A 15,968-nucleotide genomic window follows, 5' to 3' on the forward strand; every position below is an offset into this window, starting at 1 on the left:
AATCGAACCAGCAAGGACTGTAGAGATTTGATATTGCTCTCAAGCTCAAAGGTCCAACATGAACCAATCTAATAAAAATTCAAAAATCAAATGGGTCAGATTTCTTGCTTTAAATGATTAGATAAACAATTACTGTCAAACTACTGAAGAGGTAAATAAGTATTCTCTGGATGTTAGTTTGATCTTCAGGAGAGTCTCAGTATTATGAAAACTGTTCTGCTTACTTGAAGCCTTTCCAAAAGCGAATTTCAGAGAGCACACAGACTCGTTGATAGCATGCAAGAATTCATGCTGAATTAGCTGCTAAGCCCAACAGCGGCTAGCACATCCCAAAGGCGTGCACGGTGTGACATCAGCAGTGAGCTTAAAGCCATTGCCTTTCACCCAGACACCTGGGACTCTTCAGCCAGTTTGACAATAGCTTCAGTCTTTTGAAAACACAGTAAGATATGCAGTGGCCAACTTGAGCTGTGGTCAGCGGTCACTGCACAGCCAGACTGCTCACAGGCTCAAGGGTAGCTCTTGCTCTCAAACCAGCCACTGTAATCCTGATTCTGTTTCCTTCCCACTGATTAAACAATGTAGGAAAATACAAAAGATAATTAAAGTTTTCTGAAAAGTTCTCTGAAAAGAATAAATTGCCTCAAATTAATTTTTTTTGAAAAATGTTTAATATGAACTATTATTAGATATTAAGAATATAGAAAGACCTGGAGGGGACAGGAGCTCTACAAGGAGAGCAACAGAACCAAAAAATCTGGACACAGGGGTGTTTTCTGAGACTGATATGCCAACCAAGGACCATTCATGGAGATAACCTAGAACCTCTGCACAGATGTAGCCCATGGCAGCTCAGTCTCCAAACGGATTCCCTAGTAAGGGGAACAGGGACTGTCTCTGACATGAAGTGATTGGCCTGCTCTTTGATCACCTCCCCATCAGGGGGGAGCAGCCTTACCAGGCCACAGAGGAAGACAATGCAGCCACTCCTGATGAGACCTAATTGACTAGGATCAGATTTGGAAGGGAAGGAGGACCTCCTCTATCAGTGAATTGGGGAAGGGGCATGGGTGGAGAAGAGGGAGGGAAGGGGGGGTTGAGAGGGAAGAGGGAGAGAGCTACAGGTGGGATACAAAGGGAATAAACTGTAATTAATAAAAATAAAATATAAAAAAGAATATAGTCATTTCAGTTTCCTTATCAATAAAGATCATTAATCACTGGAATGACGACCTTTAAGCATCTTTATTGGTTCTAAGTCAGTTCTCAACCTTCCTAATGCTGTGACCCTTTAAAATAGTTCATGTTGTGGTGACCCCAACCATAAGATTATTTTCGTTGCTACTTCCTAACAGTAATTTTGCTACTGTTATGAACTGTAATGTAAATATGGGTTTTTCTGATGGTCTGAGGTAACCGCTGTGAAAAGGGTTGCGACCCACAGGTTGTAACTGCCCTTCTAAGTAACGGTAGTGTTTATGGCACAGTGATGTGTCTGGTGCTGACATCACAGAGCCAGATAAGACACCCAGGACATGGGGAGCTCAGCATCTCCCTTGGAGCCTTGGAGGAGTGGTGGTCATGGAAAATCCAATGAGGAACAAAAGGGAAATACCAGTGAAATGAGAACCCCAAACATCACAGCTTGGCTTAAGCTTCAGGCATCTCACAAGACAAGACTGGGCCAACTTAAGCCCGGCCCCAGGAAGCATCGTGACCGACCTGGAACCAGGCCAGCACCCCAGGCTCTCACTTCTGGTGACTGTTCAGCAGCGTTTGAATGTGGGAGACCTGCAGGGGGAGAATGCAGCTGAAGTATGCCAAGAACCTCTGGCTCATTCCATCAGCCTAGCTCTCCTGCTGCTTACCATTTCAGACCCTTTGGTGGGGACCGGGAACAAAGATGGGGATCAGACAGCGCTTACTTTCAGGGAATTCAGAATGCGGTAGGAAAATCATATATTTATAGATAAATTATTGATTCTAGGTTAAAAAGGACAATGGTTTCCTCCACCCCCACTAGCAGAGGTCTAGAGGACACAGCAGATATGACCTGGCAGCCTACGGAAGGACCAATGGGAGGCCCAGGATGTGACTTCAGCTGCAGAGAGATGACACAGCCCTCTGGAGAAGAGTGATCAGCCCAGTAGGGCTGGATGGAGATCATCAATCCTCTTCCTCAGGTTGATCTCTGTGGGTTCTTAGGTTCACTCTGAAGCTTCATGACATCCTCTGGCCCTCTGTGGAGAGACTCATGACCAAGAGACACAGGTCCAAATGCAGCACCAAGCAATGTTAACCTGAGGCAAGTATTAAGGAACATGAGCAGAGCCAGAAGGCTGAGTGGACAGGAGGACCCACCTCTGGAACCCCAGTGGTCCAGAAAAGTTGGACCACTTCCAAAGAAGCTACCGTACTGGACTGCTCTGTTCTCAAGACCTAAGGGGCAGATTGGGAAGCTCTGAAGGCAAAGATCAAAGCCTCTTTTCTGCTTTCTCTCTCTCTCTCTTTTTCCTTCACAGGTGTGACTACCCACCCTGTCTTTGCTACTTTTCTACCAACCTGAAGACAGCTGAAGTGGCTTCGGCAATTGTTGCCACACCATGAGATAGGCCCCAGGGCCCTGAAAACTTTGGGTGACTGCAGAGCTTGAGGGCCCACTGCTGTGTGGAGAGAGGTCTTCAGTGACATTGGGCTTCACACTAAAAGTAAAGAAGAGTATTTATGCACTCATAATTTTACCTCAAACTGGAAAGTCTGCAAGCCAGGATGGCTTGTAACCATCCTTCAGTAAACAGTGGACAGCCAAATGTGCGTGGCACATTGCCTCTGTGTGTGTATGCACCATGCATGTGCAGTGCCTGCAGAGGCCAGAGGAGGGCACTGGAGCCTTTGGACCTGGAGTTAGAGATGGTTGTGGGCTGCCATGTGGGTGCTGGGACCAGAACCCAGGTCCTCTGGAAGAGCAGCCAGTCCTTTTAACCACTGAACCATCTTTCAGCCCCTTCAGATTCATCTTTAATGGAGGCCACAGCATCAAGAGCAATAAGCACCATTATCAAGGGCAGCTGGCATGGATTTCTCGTTTTTCTCCCTAGGAAATGTTTTCTGGATGAGGGAAATGAACACACCAGCAATGCTGGAGGAAGCAGCTGACCTCACAGTTCTGCTTTCTCAATCTTCTAGGATAGGGAACTTGCAGGGCTCCAGCATGATTAGAAGGATGAGAGCATTTTTTTCTTATTAATAATACAACAATACAGCTCTTTTTTTTCTGGACAAAGCACCTATATGTCACCTCATCAGGTGAGCAGTGAGTCATCTGAACAGAAAAGCCTCTGGCTTTCATTCAAGATCAGAACCCAGAATTTGTGGAACAGAAATTGAGCATGTGGCCTCTCCTTTTAATGGAGAGGTAAGAGATCCCACACCAATCTTCTCACTTTACAAACGGAGATCTGATGCCCAAAGAGGTCAGGTGATTCATCCAAAGTCCTAATGCAAGCCACCAGCAGATCCAAAACCAAAGCCTGGCCTCCAAACTCCCACTTCAACAACCTTGTTGAATGGTACAATTTTCACTAGATCATTGAAAGGGAAAGTGAAAAAATGCAAGGAGCAGAGTATCAGTCCTTGGGTTTTTATAGACAGCAGAGACTTCTGTTATCCTGGCTGTGGTTGCCATTCCCTTCTGCAGAAAGTTGGGTCCTCACCCATCAGTCCTGATTTGGCTTTAGTTCCTAGGGCTGGTGCAGTCATCACAGCTCAGGACCTCTTGGTCTGAAAACAAACAGAAGTCAATCTGCTCATATCCATGCTCCTTCCCACATTCAAACAAGCATGCCAACAAGCCTTGTTCTTCCACAACAGCCAGATCAGAGTAGCCACAGGGCCCATAGCGCAAGATCCAGGGGCGGGACCAGCAGGTCACCTCCAAGGGGTTCCGGTTGTAGTAGATGCCTAGGTTAAGTCTATGCTTCTTGCTAGTTGGATGTGAGTAGAAGAGCCATCTTCCTGCTCCTTCCTCTACCTCCAGAGAACTGTCCAGCAGAGGGTATTTCTGCGTAGTGGGAGAATCTTTACCACTTGGGTCTTGACTTATGTCTGGCATCTTCAAGGGCCGGAAGCTCACCACACTGCCTTGGCAGCCATAGCGAGGCTCACGGAGTTGTGGGTTCAGGGTTGGCTTCTGAAAGCAGTCACCATAATCACAGCTAAAAGCCTCTGCTCGGAATCTGCTTGGTGTCCGGGCACTGCAGTAGAGCACAGGGTTAGCAGCCCTCCCAGTCACTTCTGCCACTTGGCACTCCCCTGTCTTCTGGGGCCCAATGAACTTGCCATGGTGCCATGTGACTCCTAAGTCATCACTGTAGATCATCAAGGAGTGGGGCTTGACTGAACATGGAAAGCAGAGAAACCAGTGCGAGATATAGTAGGCATAGGCTGGGATGATCAGCCTCCCAGACTGCAGCTGGATGCCATGACCTGGGCCCACAGCAAACGTGGCCCAGTGCTTCACCTCTGAGCCAATGACCTCTTCAGTCAGGTCTTTCACTTCACCCCATGAGCACCCAGCATCCTCACTGCAAAGGAAGCAGAGACGGCAGGCATTCTTGCCCCACATAATCTGGCAACGCTCAGTAACATGGGCCTGCACACAGAGGAAAAACAGGTACACGCGGCCAGTGTTCTGCTCCCACACAGGGCAGGGGTTCATGGTCCGATGCCCAGGTAATGTGGCTCCTAGCAGTGGCTGTAGGGGACCCCACTGGTCGAGGGAAAGAGGAGATAGTGGCAGTAAGTTACTAATGGGAACACAAGAGGCTCATTAAAAGCATCAGTTCTTTTTATAAACAATGTATGACATTGAAATGCACAGAATCTTGAAAGCCCAAATAATCACTAAATTTGCAGCTTATTATAAGGTGGATTTAAATCTGAAAAATGATAGTGCTAGATAGTATAAAAGCTGTGTTCTCTCAAGAAAGTTCTTTTGCTTCATCTGAACTTCCAAACCATCCTCCAATACCCAATACCAATTCTACCTTCTCTGGGAAGCCTTCCTTGAAACTCACTCTTCCTACACCTTAGAGCAGCTATATGACACTATGTATATTCTTGGTAACTGTCTCCCCCTTTAGACTATGAGCTTTTTGGACAATACCCAAATTACGTACATTTGTATCTTCAATACCTGGCACATGATAGCATCTAATGAAAGTTTATAAAAACAAACAAACAAACAAACAAACAAGAAGATGGGAGCCAGTGAGACAGCTCGGAGTGAGGAGGCTTGTGGCCAAGCCTGATGACCGAGTCTGATCTCTGGGACCCAGTGGTAGGACTAGAGGACCAGTGACTTTCAAGTTGTCCTTTGATCACCACAGACACACTGTGGCACATGTACACAGAGAGACAGACAGACACGGGGGGGGGGGGAGGCAGAAAGAGAGAGGAGAGATAGAATAAATACAAATGTAATACAAAAGAAGATGATGAAAAACAAAACAAAACAATGGATCAAACAGGGAAGTTTCCAGCAAAGAGGAAAGTTGAAGACTGAAGAATTTTTGTCTTCCTGGGCTGTGGTGAGAAAGCAGTGCCAAACAGCACATTAACAACTCCAGCAGAGTCGGAGAGCGGGTGCCCAAGCTGGACTCGCATTCCTCAGCTGAATGGAGAGTACTGAGGGGCTATGAAAAGAGTCAATGAGACAATGTCTGGCTTCACACACTACAAGAAAGGCTTAAGCTCCCTAAGCAGAATTCGGTAAATTTCTAGAACTCCAACAGAAAGAAGCAAAGAGCAAAATCAGACATGATAAAGAGGAGAAAAAATATGTTCAATCTCACACATAAAAACAGAACAGAAATTGAGATTAAACTGATAGCATTTTTAACTAACAATTTTTTTACGTTGTAAAGACTGATAATAGTCTGTTGGTGAAAAATGTGGAGAAACATGCTTTTTTATATATGGACTGGAGAATAATAGTTGAGTTTTTATGTGCAGATACATCCATGCTTTCCCAGGATGCCCAGCTTTGGAAAGTTATCCCAGATATGAGTGTTCATTAAAGGCTGCAGGTATAGATTTGGCTGGTTCATTTCTCTAGCATACGTAGATCCCTGGGCTGCATCCCCAGCACCACGCACAGAAAGAAAAGGTACAAGGCATTTCACTGGCAAGCTAAACAAACCTTTTTTCCTTTATAAAAAAATTTATAGAAAGTATATTTTATGAAAGCTTTGCTTATAAGAGTAAGCATCCCAGAATACTGGCCATGTGTACCTGTGGGGTTTTGTGTAATGGGGGGAACGACCCTTATATATAAGCCATATATAGTGATATGGGAAGGGTCCTATGTTGATCTACACCACCAGGAATCTTACTCCAGGTGGAAGCCACTAGGCCTGCCATGCCATGTAGGGAATTCTACTCTAGGAGCCAAGCCCATGCTGGACATGCCTGGGACAATTAAAGCCCTTAAATTCTGTTCCAAATATCACACTTAGAAGAACACTGTCAGCTCAGGCAGGATCCCCAGGTTGCCGTTTTTAAGGAACCAGACGCGAAATCAAGCCTGCCACTTAAGGAACTACAAGAGACTTTTAGTTCAGGGAAAAGAAGAATTGGAAAACATGAGCCCCTTCTAGGTACTTCAAGGAGACTTTATGTTAAACATAGACTGCTCAAGGAGGAGGGACAAGATAAAGGTATAGTTACAGGAAGCAGAAATTATATCACTTAAAAGATGCAATTTATTGTCAAGGAGTAAGATCTTCATATGGGGCTGGAGAGGTGGCTCAGCGGTTAAGAGCAGTGGCTATTCTTACAAAAATCCGGGGTTCAATTCCCAGCACCCACACAGCAGCACACAACTGTCTATAATTCCGGGCAATCTGACACCCTCACACAAACATACATGCAGGCAGAACACCAATGTACATAAAATAAAAATAAATTATTTTTTTAAAAAAGATCTTCATATGAAGTATTATGAAAACAGACCACTGTGAAAGATGAGTAGTGCTGAGTTCTTACTATGCAATTCACATCATCAATTATATCCCGTAAGTGCTAAAGCAGAGAAGACTCAAGTTCACAAACCCAACAAGGTGTATGTACTGATTGGCTGCGCTGGCTAGTTTCAAGTCAACTTGGCACAAGCTAGAGTTATCTGGAAGAAGGGAATCTCAATTGAGACGATGCTCCATAAGACTCAGCTGTAAGGCATTTTCTTATTCAGTGATTGACAGGTGAGAGCCCAGCCCATTGTTGGGCTGGTGAGAAATCAGGCTGAGCAAGCCAGTCAGCAGCAACCCTCCGTGGCCTCCGCATCAGCTCCTGCCTCCTGGTTCCTGCCTTGTTTGTGTTCCTGTCCTGACTTTCCTTGGTGATGGACAGTTACAAGGAGTGTAAGCTGAAATAAACCCTGTCCTCCCCTAACTTGCTTTGGTCATGGTGTTTCGTCACAGCAACAGTCAGTAACCTCCACTAGGACACCAACTAAAGCTATGATCTTAACCACTAAGCTAGAAGCCGCTAATGGAATCCAGATCTCCACACTGAGAAATGGTTTTTCTATTATCAAAACTCTCCAATTAAGTAAATTGAAGAATGAGAGTAAATACAACAAAGAGAAAACAGAGTGGAAAATGTGTGACCACTGGACAATGAGCTTATGCAACAAGTTATGCGAGAACGAACAGGAAAACAAAACAAGGGAACAACATCCTTGCTTAGGAGCTCACTGGCTGCACCTGAAGGCGGGGCAACATGAACACAGTGATGCCTGGCTTAGAGCATATGAAATAGCTAGCACTCCGGGCTCTGTCAGGCACAGGGCTGGGCCTCTGTGGAGTCTGCTCTGGCAGGCTACAGAGAAGACCTAATGAGATACAGTAAAGAACTGGTGCTGGCAAGTCCCCCAAGCACAAAATCCTCAGAAGGAATCGGGAGCCAGTGTCATTCAAAACAGGGAGGTGGGCTCAGCAGAGATGCATTGTCACTGTGACATAGCAAAACACCCATTTTGGATATGGAGTGCAGAAGGTGAGAGGTAGAAAAGCCGGCAGATTAGGGGATGAAAGACTCAGCAAAGCTGAACTAACGGTGCTTCCTTCCCTGGGTGGCTTCACCAGGGCACAGGAACAAAGAGGAGACCACACAGGGTCTGAATGCACCACAGAGAGGCCTTGGGAGCTTGAACCTGAGCTTGCAGTGTTTCTGCTGCTGGGTTATGACACATGACTCACAGTAAATGACAAGCCCTTTGAGCCCAGTTTCCCTGTGTGCTAACCAGGACTGACAGCCCTGCCTAGGGTACAATGTATCTCTGGCACCAAATTAGCACTCAGCAAAAGCCTTCCTTTCCTTAGCTCCTCACACAGAGTTTTGATGGCAAAGGTGGGGGGAGAAATAAGAGAGCCAGAAGTGAGGAGAGGGTGAGGAGGCCCAGGCCTGTATCTGGGTGAGTCACCTGTACGGAGCGCCCCGTCATCAGCCCTCGCCGGAGCACCAGGTAGAGGGCATCCTCATCTTTGACTGTGGACCGCTTCTCTGCAAAGGCCAGGAAGGTGCGGCTGGGAGGAATGTAGATCAACGCTGGGATCCGGTAGGTGATCCCTTTTGCATCTTCCTGCTGGAACAGAGTGGTGCTGTTGAGGGAGCATGACGACACCTCCTCCATGATTCCTGCAAGGAAGCAAACAGTTGACTGCGCGTCTGCAAACAAGTTCTTGGTTGGTTCACTGCTGAGGGCACACATGAGCTGTGGCTGTACTTGAATGTCTACTTTTCCAGAGACAGAGAACATCTTGGCCTCAACAGCCCAAAGCAAATAACATGCACCCTGGTTCAACAACTCTGCTCTGCAGACACAGCCATTCCTCGGCTTGGAGTTCCTAGGTTATTCGGATGACTAGAAACCCAAACCCATCTGAGTAACATCCATGAATAACAATTCTCTAGGGACGCTTTCTCCCTATCCTGAAGCCTAGGATAAAAGACAGTCTGCCTCTTTGTGCACATCAGTTAGAAGGCTCCGCCCCCAGTTCACTCTGTGAGGGGTACACAAACCGGAGGGATTCTCAAGGGATGCCTCTTGGTGTTGTGATCTCTAGCCCAGGCAGACCTGCAGCTCTGGCTGCTTGACAACAAGTGTGTTAAAGACACACTTTCCTGTGTGACCTCTTGTGTGTAGCTCAAGGGATAACTACGCTGGCTTTGGGTTTGCTCTTATCCCCAGGCCCCTGGAGATTACTTTCTTGCAAATTCAGCTACCTGGGTCTTTATGACATTCTAGCTGCCATTTGCTAGGCTAGCTGCTCTGTGATACACAGTGGAAGCCTCCAGAAACACTTTGAAAGAGCTCAGAAGCCCCACATTCAGAGGCCACAGAAAGGACTCAGGCCAAACAGACAAAAGTCAAATTTAAGGTTTAATTTTCTTTCATGTTATCTGTCACCCAATGCCCATCTTACAAATAATTTATATAAATAATAAATAAGACAGTAGCCCATAAGCACTAGGCCAATGAGACCCTCCTTACTCATTCAATAAACATTTCTGAGTGCCTTCATATATCAGGCCCTTACAGTAGGGTTGCGACAACAGTTCTCAAGATTAGAACAACTGGGCGAGGGAAGCAGATACGCACACAGGCAAATATGAAGCAATGAGTGCCGATCAAGGCCCCAGAAAAGGACTTTTTTGAAAGGGGAACAACTGTGCCAAACTAGCTACCTACTTTCCCTGGAACACTCTTTTCAGAGAGCTACACAATTCCCTACCTCACTTCCCTCAGCTCTGTTCACACACCATCCACTCCCACCTCCTGCAGCTGGAGCTGCAGCCAATCGGTGAGCAGTTACCTGACAACGCCCTTGTCGTCCCCCCCCCCCCCCCCGCTTGTCTCCACAGGACTTCTCGAATTTTTTTAAAGATTTATTTATTTATTTATCTATTTATTTATTTATTTATTTATTTATTTATTTATTTATTTATTTATTATGTATACAGAGTTCTGCCTGCATGTACACCTGCATGACAGAAGAGGACACCAGATCTCATTATGGATGGTTGTGAGCCACCATGTGGTTCCTGGGAATTGAACTCAGGACCTTTAGAAGAGCAGTCAGTGCTCTTAACCTCTGAGCCATCTTTCCAGCCCGACTTCTTGTATTTTATATCTATTCAATGCACGCTACAAAATAAAAGCTCCGCAGTGTCAGGTCCCAACGCCCCAAGATGGCCATCTGCGCTCAGCCCAGGCTGGACTCTGACCCGGCACTCCTCAGAAACCTTGAAAAGTGGGTTTTTGTTTGCCAGTAAAAGCCATTACTTTATATTCTACAGCTCCCAGTCTCTGGAGAGGTTGCCACCTCCGTGGTTTCTACCCCTCACTTACACACAGCGCTCCATCTCCTCACCTAGAACCAGACGCGGTTTGTGAGAGGCGCTGGACAAGTATTGCTGGATAAAGGGATGCATGACTCGATGAACTGGGCTATAAAGGGCGAACACTGGGTTAGCTAAGTGATGAGGTAAGAGGCAGAGTGGGTGGTGGTTCGGCCTTTGGGTAACAGAAAGCGGTGAGCTGTGGAGGCTTTCATTAGGATAATGTGACTGGGTGAGGTGGAATGCAAACCTATGGGCAAAGACAGGGACTAACAGGCCTGCAGAGCAGATCCTGCCAGGTTTGTCACCTTAGTGTGGTACTGAGCCCGCACCCAGGGGGCCACCATACAGTTTCTGATAGGGATGGAGTGATCCATTTAGGCCAGTCTCCCGGGCAGCTTCCTAGGTAATGCTGCACTGCGTGCGTCTACAGACTCCCAGTCAAGCAGGAGCAACGTGAACACATGCAAGCGACTCATCAACACAAACTTGAGAGAACTGTGGCTCACTAATGTGAGAAGAGTGGGAGAAGTGGCCTCAGAGTCAGAAGGAAAGCTTCCCTTCCTTCCAGTCTTGGGCTTGCCCCAGCATAATCAAAGACTGGGTGGAATGTCTTCTCAGGGCGCTGTCAGAGCAGGCCGGTGCCCCACATTCAGGCTGTCTGCCTTCCGTGCACCATGGCCTTTATTCTAAGTACGCCCTTATCTCTGGGCCACACTGCTGGCAATGCTTCCGAACAGTTTGGCTAGAGTGCTACAGGTTCCTGGGTTCGCATTTCACTTCGCTATTGCTTTGGGATTCTCATCTATAAAATAAATTCTATGTAAAAAGAATTAAAAAAAACTTCATTAGCTGTTACAAGGCCTATTGCACAATAGGAACACAATACATGGCAGTCTACATACTATTTTTCAATTAGAAATCATTACACATTTTTTAAAAACAATGTCTCACTTTGTAGCCCAGACTGGCCTTGAACTTGCTATCCTTGAACCTCAGCCTTTGGACTGTTAGGATTCCAGGTGTGGACCACCATGCCCAACAGGGCATATTATTCCTGAAGCTGGTGTATAACAGTAGTCCTGCACTACATACAATATAATAATAGATTGCATATGTGTGATTATGATAGTACTGAAATCCCATGGCCTAGAGACACCTTAGTCGTCAGAGTCACAGCCCTGACATTTTACTCACATGTTTGTGGTGATGTCAGCCACCTAAAAATATTACACAATTGTGTACAGCTCATAGAAGTTGAAAATACTGGCTTGCACATTCATTATACTATACTTTTTGTCATTATCTTGGAGTACAAACTCACTTATTAAACATTTACAGTGAAGCAGCATTCTGTGTGAGCTGGCAGCAGTCTCACAGATTCCATGTTTACAGAGTCTTCTGACAGCATTTTCTCTTGTGTTTGACTTAATCTCATATTTATTCATCATGGCTCCAGGAGCAATAGACACACACACACACATACAGACACTATATATACACATACACATATACACATATATATCAATATACACATATATACACACACACACACACACATATATGTATGTATATCATATTGCCTAGCTGTGCTGCAGTCTGTACCACACAGATGTGCATATACACTTTTGATGTTCTCACACCAATGAAATCACAACATGGTGGTGTTCTCAGTACAAAGCCCCACCTTTAAGCACTGAATCACTCTGTCAGTTACAGCTCCTCCTCTTAGCACCTGGACTGGTCTTGAACTTGCGATTCTCAAGCCCCAGCCCGAGGAGTGTTTGGATAACAGGAGCAAGGCAGCACGACTGCCTCTGGTTTGTGAGAGGTGGACAACAGGTACTACCAGGCCCACTCAGGAGTCTTCAGAAACTTTAAGGCACTATACAAACACATGCCTGTAATTACTACGTGTGTTGGCCCTTTTATAATCCACTTTGGTCCTGCCACCATCTCAACAATTAAGTCATCATTACTTTTCATTAATTATGATTATGCTGATATTGGTGACAGCAGTAACGCGGTGGCCTGACATTGACACCTAAACAATTCACTCAAACTCTGTGCTGAGAACTAGGGACTGAGAAGAATCAAGGACTGATCTGCTTTGGAACTATTTGCTTTAGCAGAGAAGTCTAATTATTAATTGCTGTTCCATACTCTCACCTTCCAACCAAGTCCTCTCTGCTCTCTTTCTCGGGGAGAGAAAGCACAGTCTGGCAGGACTTCTTGAAGTCAGCCTTGTTTGAGAAGGAAAACTTAGAGAAGACCACCCAATCGCAAAAAAAGCCCACCTGGGGACCTTGTTGGCCGCCCACAACTCCTCTCTACTAAGAAGGTTCCCGCCTCCTTTCCGTAGTTGTAAACTACAGCTTAAATTTGCCTGGAAGAAATCAAACTAGAACGGCTCAGAATCCTAGCCGATTCAGGCTAACTCAGGATTCCTTCCGGCGCAGGTCCCCACAGCCCCGGGGAATTCGGGGCGGCTGCCGCCCCTGCTCACCGGCTCTGGCGGCTCCCCGGGGGTCCAGGAGTCTCCGAGCAAGGCCGAGGGCGAGGCTGGGGCGACGCGGAGACAAACCCGGGCACCGCCGCCGAGCAGGAGCTGGCAGGAAAGAGAAAGCGACCGCGCCGGGCCGGAGCGACGCGCAGGGGAGATGGCGCCCCCGGACTGTGGCGGGGCGGCAGCCGGGTGACAGCCTCCCGGGCCCAGCCGTCGCCTCGCAGCGCCCGCCCCGCTTGCTTCTCCACGTCCTTATCTGTAGGTTGGTCTGTGGACGGTATCACCGCCTAAAACTTCCCTGGACAGCCAAATTGTCGAGCAAAGGTTCCGACCGCCAGAGAGAACCACACACCCAAAAAGATAGAGGTGGAAGGGGGCGTGTCCAAACAAAACACTGGCACTTCCCCTGCAAAAGGTTCAAAATGTAGGTATTTATCAGGGTCTGGCAGAGACTAAAGTTGGAGGACTGCTAAATTTCAGCTGTCTGGACTACGGAGTAAGCTTAAGGACCCCGTGAATAATTTATCAAAAGGCCCCTGAGAAACAGGTTCCCTGGTGGAGCACTTGCCCAGCAGGCCAAACTCCCAGGTTCGGTCTCCGGTTCTGTAGATAATTTATTCTGTATCCCCTACACACATGTACATACACGCATCTGTCACCGAGGATTGAGTCCATTCTCTTGTTTCGCATCCCCAAATCAAAAGAGAGGCCCTTCTTGAGACAATGCAGCATATAAAAGGGTCAGCCAGTGACCAGGACAAAGAGAGCTGTAAATGACTGTCTTAATAAAAAAAAAAAAAAAAAAAAAAAAAATCTAATCAACAAGGCTACCAGAAGAAACTCATAGGAAAAGGAAAAAAAGTAAAAACAAGAAAACCAAACAAACACACAAAACCAAGTTGTGGAGTACAGTGGCCTCAAAATCCACAGTGGTCACTATTATATAAGCGTATGAGCCAGGACATTGAGCATAGTGGCATTGCCCTAGCAACTTTTACCTTCTAGTATTAAAGATCACATCCCCAAATGTGGGTCTAGCCACAGTAAGACAGAAGGCAGCACAAGAGGACTCAGCCAGGCCTGAGCTCCTCCTCCGCCTGTGATGATGCCAGGGGCCAGGGAGGGCCCTGGGCACCAAGAAGCATAAAGTCTCTTCCTTTTATTTCACTTCAGTCGTCTTAGGATTTTCTCTCCCAAAGCCCTGCCTACTCTTGTGCCACATAAAAATACAAGGGTCTTATTTCTTTGATGTGAACTTGAGTCTTCTAAAGTCATTCTGTTGTTGTTGTTGGAACCAAATAAAACATAAAGAAATTTGGCAAAAGAAATAAAGGAAAAGATGGAATACTAACTTGGAAGATGGAAAAAAATTAACTTATATTTTGAATTAGAATATCATGAATTAGAATCCATGAGCCTGAGAAAATGCACTGAGTATGGAATTGGGGGAGGTGCCGTAAATTGAAAGTTCTGAGGGATGGGCTTTCCCAAAACACAAAATTATAACATGATGTGGTTTTTCTTCTTCCCCTTTCAAATACAGTGAGAGGCCAACCTAACAACACTGAGCTAAAACAAAACTGTTTTCTTAAAATAAATAAATAAATAAAACAAAAACAAAACAGGACTCCACAGAAAAAAATGACTGATTTCAGAGCCAGGGAAAAAGAGGTACAACATAGGTCTAGAGTATCTGGTCTTGCCCGAAAACTAGGCAAAAGCCAGAAGAAAGGAATGGGGTTGCAGTGGAAGAGCTAACTTAATGGGGATCCTACTACCAAATCCTGGGGGGAGTAACAGCCAAGTGGGGGGATCACACCGTGCCAGCACTGTAGAAGCGGAGCAAGAGGACCACGACGTGTCCTAAATCCGTAAGTTTGAAGGGTGAGTTCCAGGGTAGTTAGGGCTAAATATCGGTACCCTGTGTAAGAGGGGGAGGGGAATAATAACTTACAAAGGACTAGATGGAATGTTTAAAATTATGAGAAGATGCTGCTAGAGAGAGATGCCCTAATGGCTGAAGACCCAACACCCTCTTCTAATCTCTGAGAGTACCAGGCATGTGTGTGGTGCACATGCATGCATACATGTATACACATAAAATGGAAAAATCCTTAAAATATTCCGACATCATATTGACACATGGAGAAGAAGTCTCTTGGTCATTTTAAGAGGTTGCTATAGAAGGAATAAGGCTAGAATAAAAGTAGTAGGTAGAGCAAAACCTTTCCTATACAAATCATATTCCAAGGTAACCGAATGTTCTCAATAACAATAATAACAAGGGAATGTTATAATTTTCTTATTTTGCAGTAGCTTGGTGGCTGCTAGAACCATATGATGGTCAGCATAACTTTTTTTGTGTTAGGTCAGTAGTTGTCAACATATGATTCACAACCTCTGAGGAGATCACATATCCGATGCTACTATTATGATTCATAATAGTAGCAAAATTACAGTTATGAAATAGCAATGAAATAACTTTATTGTTGGGGTCACCACAGCACAAGGAGCTGACTTAGAGGACTGCAACATTGGGAAGGTTGAGACCCACTCACTGAGTCAGAAGAATCAAGCCAAAAACATGTGAGCTCACTGTGTGGCACATGACAAAGAGAGGCAAGCAGGTTATTATGTGGGCTGCTCTAAAACCTCTTATTGCTAAGCCACCAATCTGAGCGCTGAGGGGATAGTTCAGTGGTAGAGCGCTTGCCTAGCTCTGGCTCAGTCTCCGGCCACCAGCACCCCCACAACATGCACACACAAGGGGGGGGAGTAGAAAATGTGCTAAACACTGCGACATCATTAGGAAGCAACTGGCCGAATTCACAAACAGCAAAGGGGGGAGGGGGAGCAGACAAAACATTAAAATGTTTTCAATCGTCTAAAAACAAAACAAAACACCAAAACCTGTGAATCTCTGAACCTTGTTTGGATCCTAGATTGAATAAATCCGTTCTGAAGAGACATGGAGGTGATTTTACCAGTGACCGGACACTAGGTGACAATCTGGATTTGTTCTTAGGAATAATATCAGCACTGCAGCTGTTTTCAGTCTTCC

The 15,968-nt window shown here is 45.9% G+C and overlaps 1 protein-coding gene across 3 annotated transcripts; it reads right to left on the minus strand.

Annotated features, from left to right (window-relative positions):
• Window positions 1-690: 690 nt before the first annotated feature.
• On the minus strand, window positions 691-13,178 carry Neu3 (neuraminidase 3). Of its 3 annotated transcripts, none has more exons than XR_008721968.1 (4): window positions 12,908-13,178; window positions 8,483-8,697; window positions 2,563-4,768; window positions 691-2,240 (listed from the first exon to the last, which is right to left on the minus strand). XR_008721968.1 is itself a non-coding variant. In XM_055623471.1 (3 exons), exons 2-3 carry the CDS (start codon window positions 8,690-8,692, stop codon window positions 3,734-3,736), a joined length of 1,245 nt encoding a protein of 414 aa, XP_055479446.1. In that variant the 5' UTR covers window positions 8,693-8,697; window positions 12,908-13,178; the 3' UTR covers window positions 691-3,733. The 3 variants fall into 3 exon arrangements, 1 of the variants encoding a protein (XP_055479446.1); XR_008721967.1 differs by having other exon boundaries at window positions 691-2,300; XM_055623471.1 differs by having other exon boundaries at window positions 691-4,768.
• Between the last annotated feature and the right edge of the window lie 2,790 nt (window positions 13,179-15,968).

This window comes from Psammomys obesus, unplaced genomic scaffold, assembly GCF_907164565.1.
Source record: "Psammomys obesus unplaced genomic scaffold, mPsaObe1.curated_primary_1811, whole genome shotgun sequence".
NCBI classification, from domain to species: domain Eukaryota; kingdom Metazoa; phylum Chordata; class Mammalia; order Rodentia; family Muridae; genus Psammomys; species Psammomys obesus.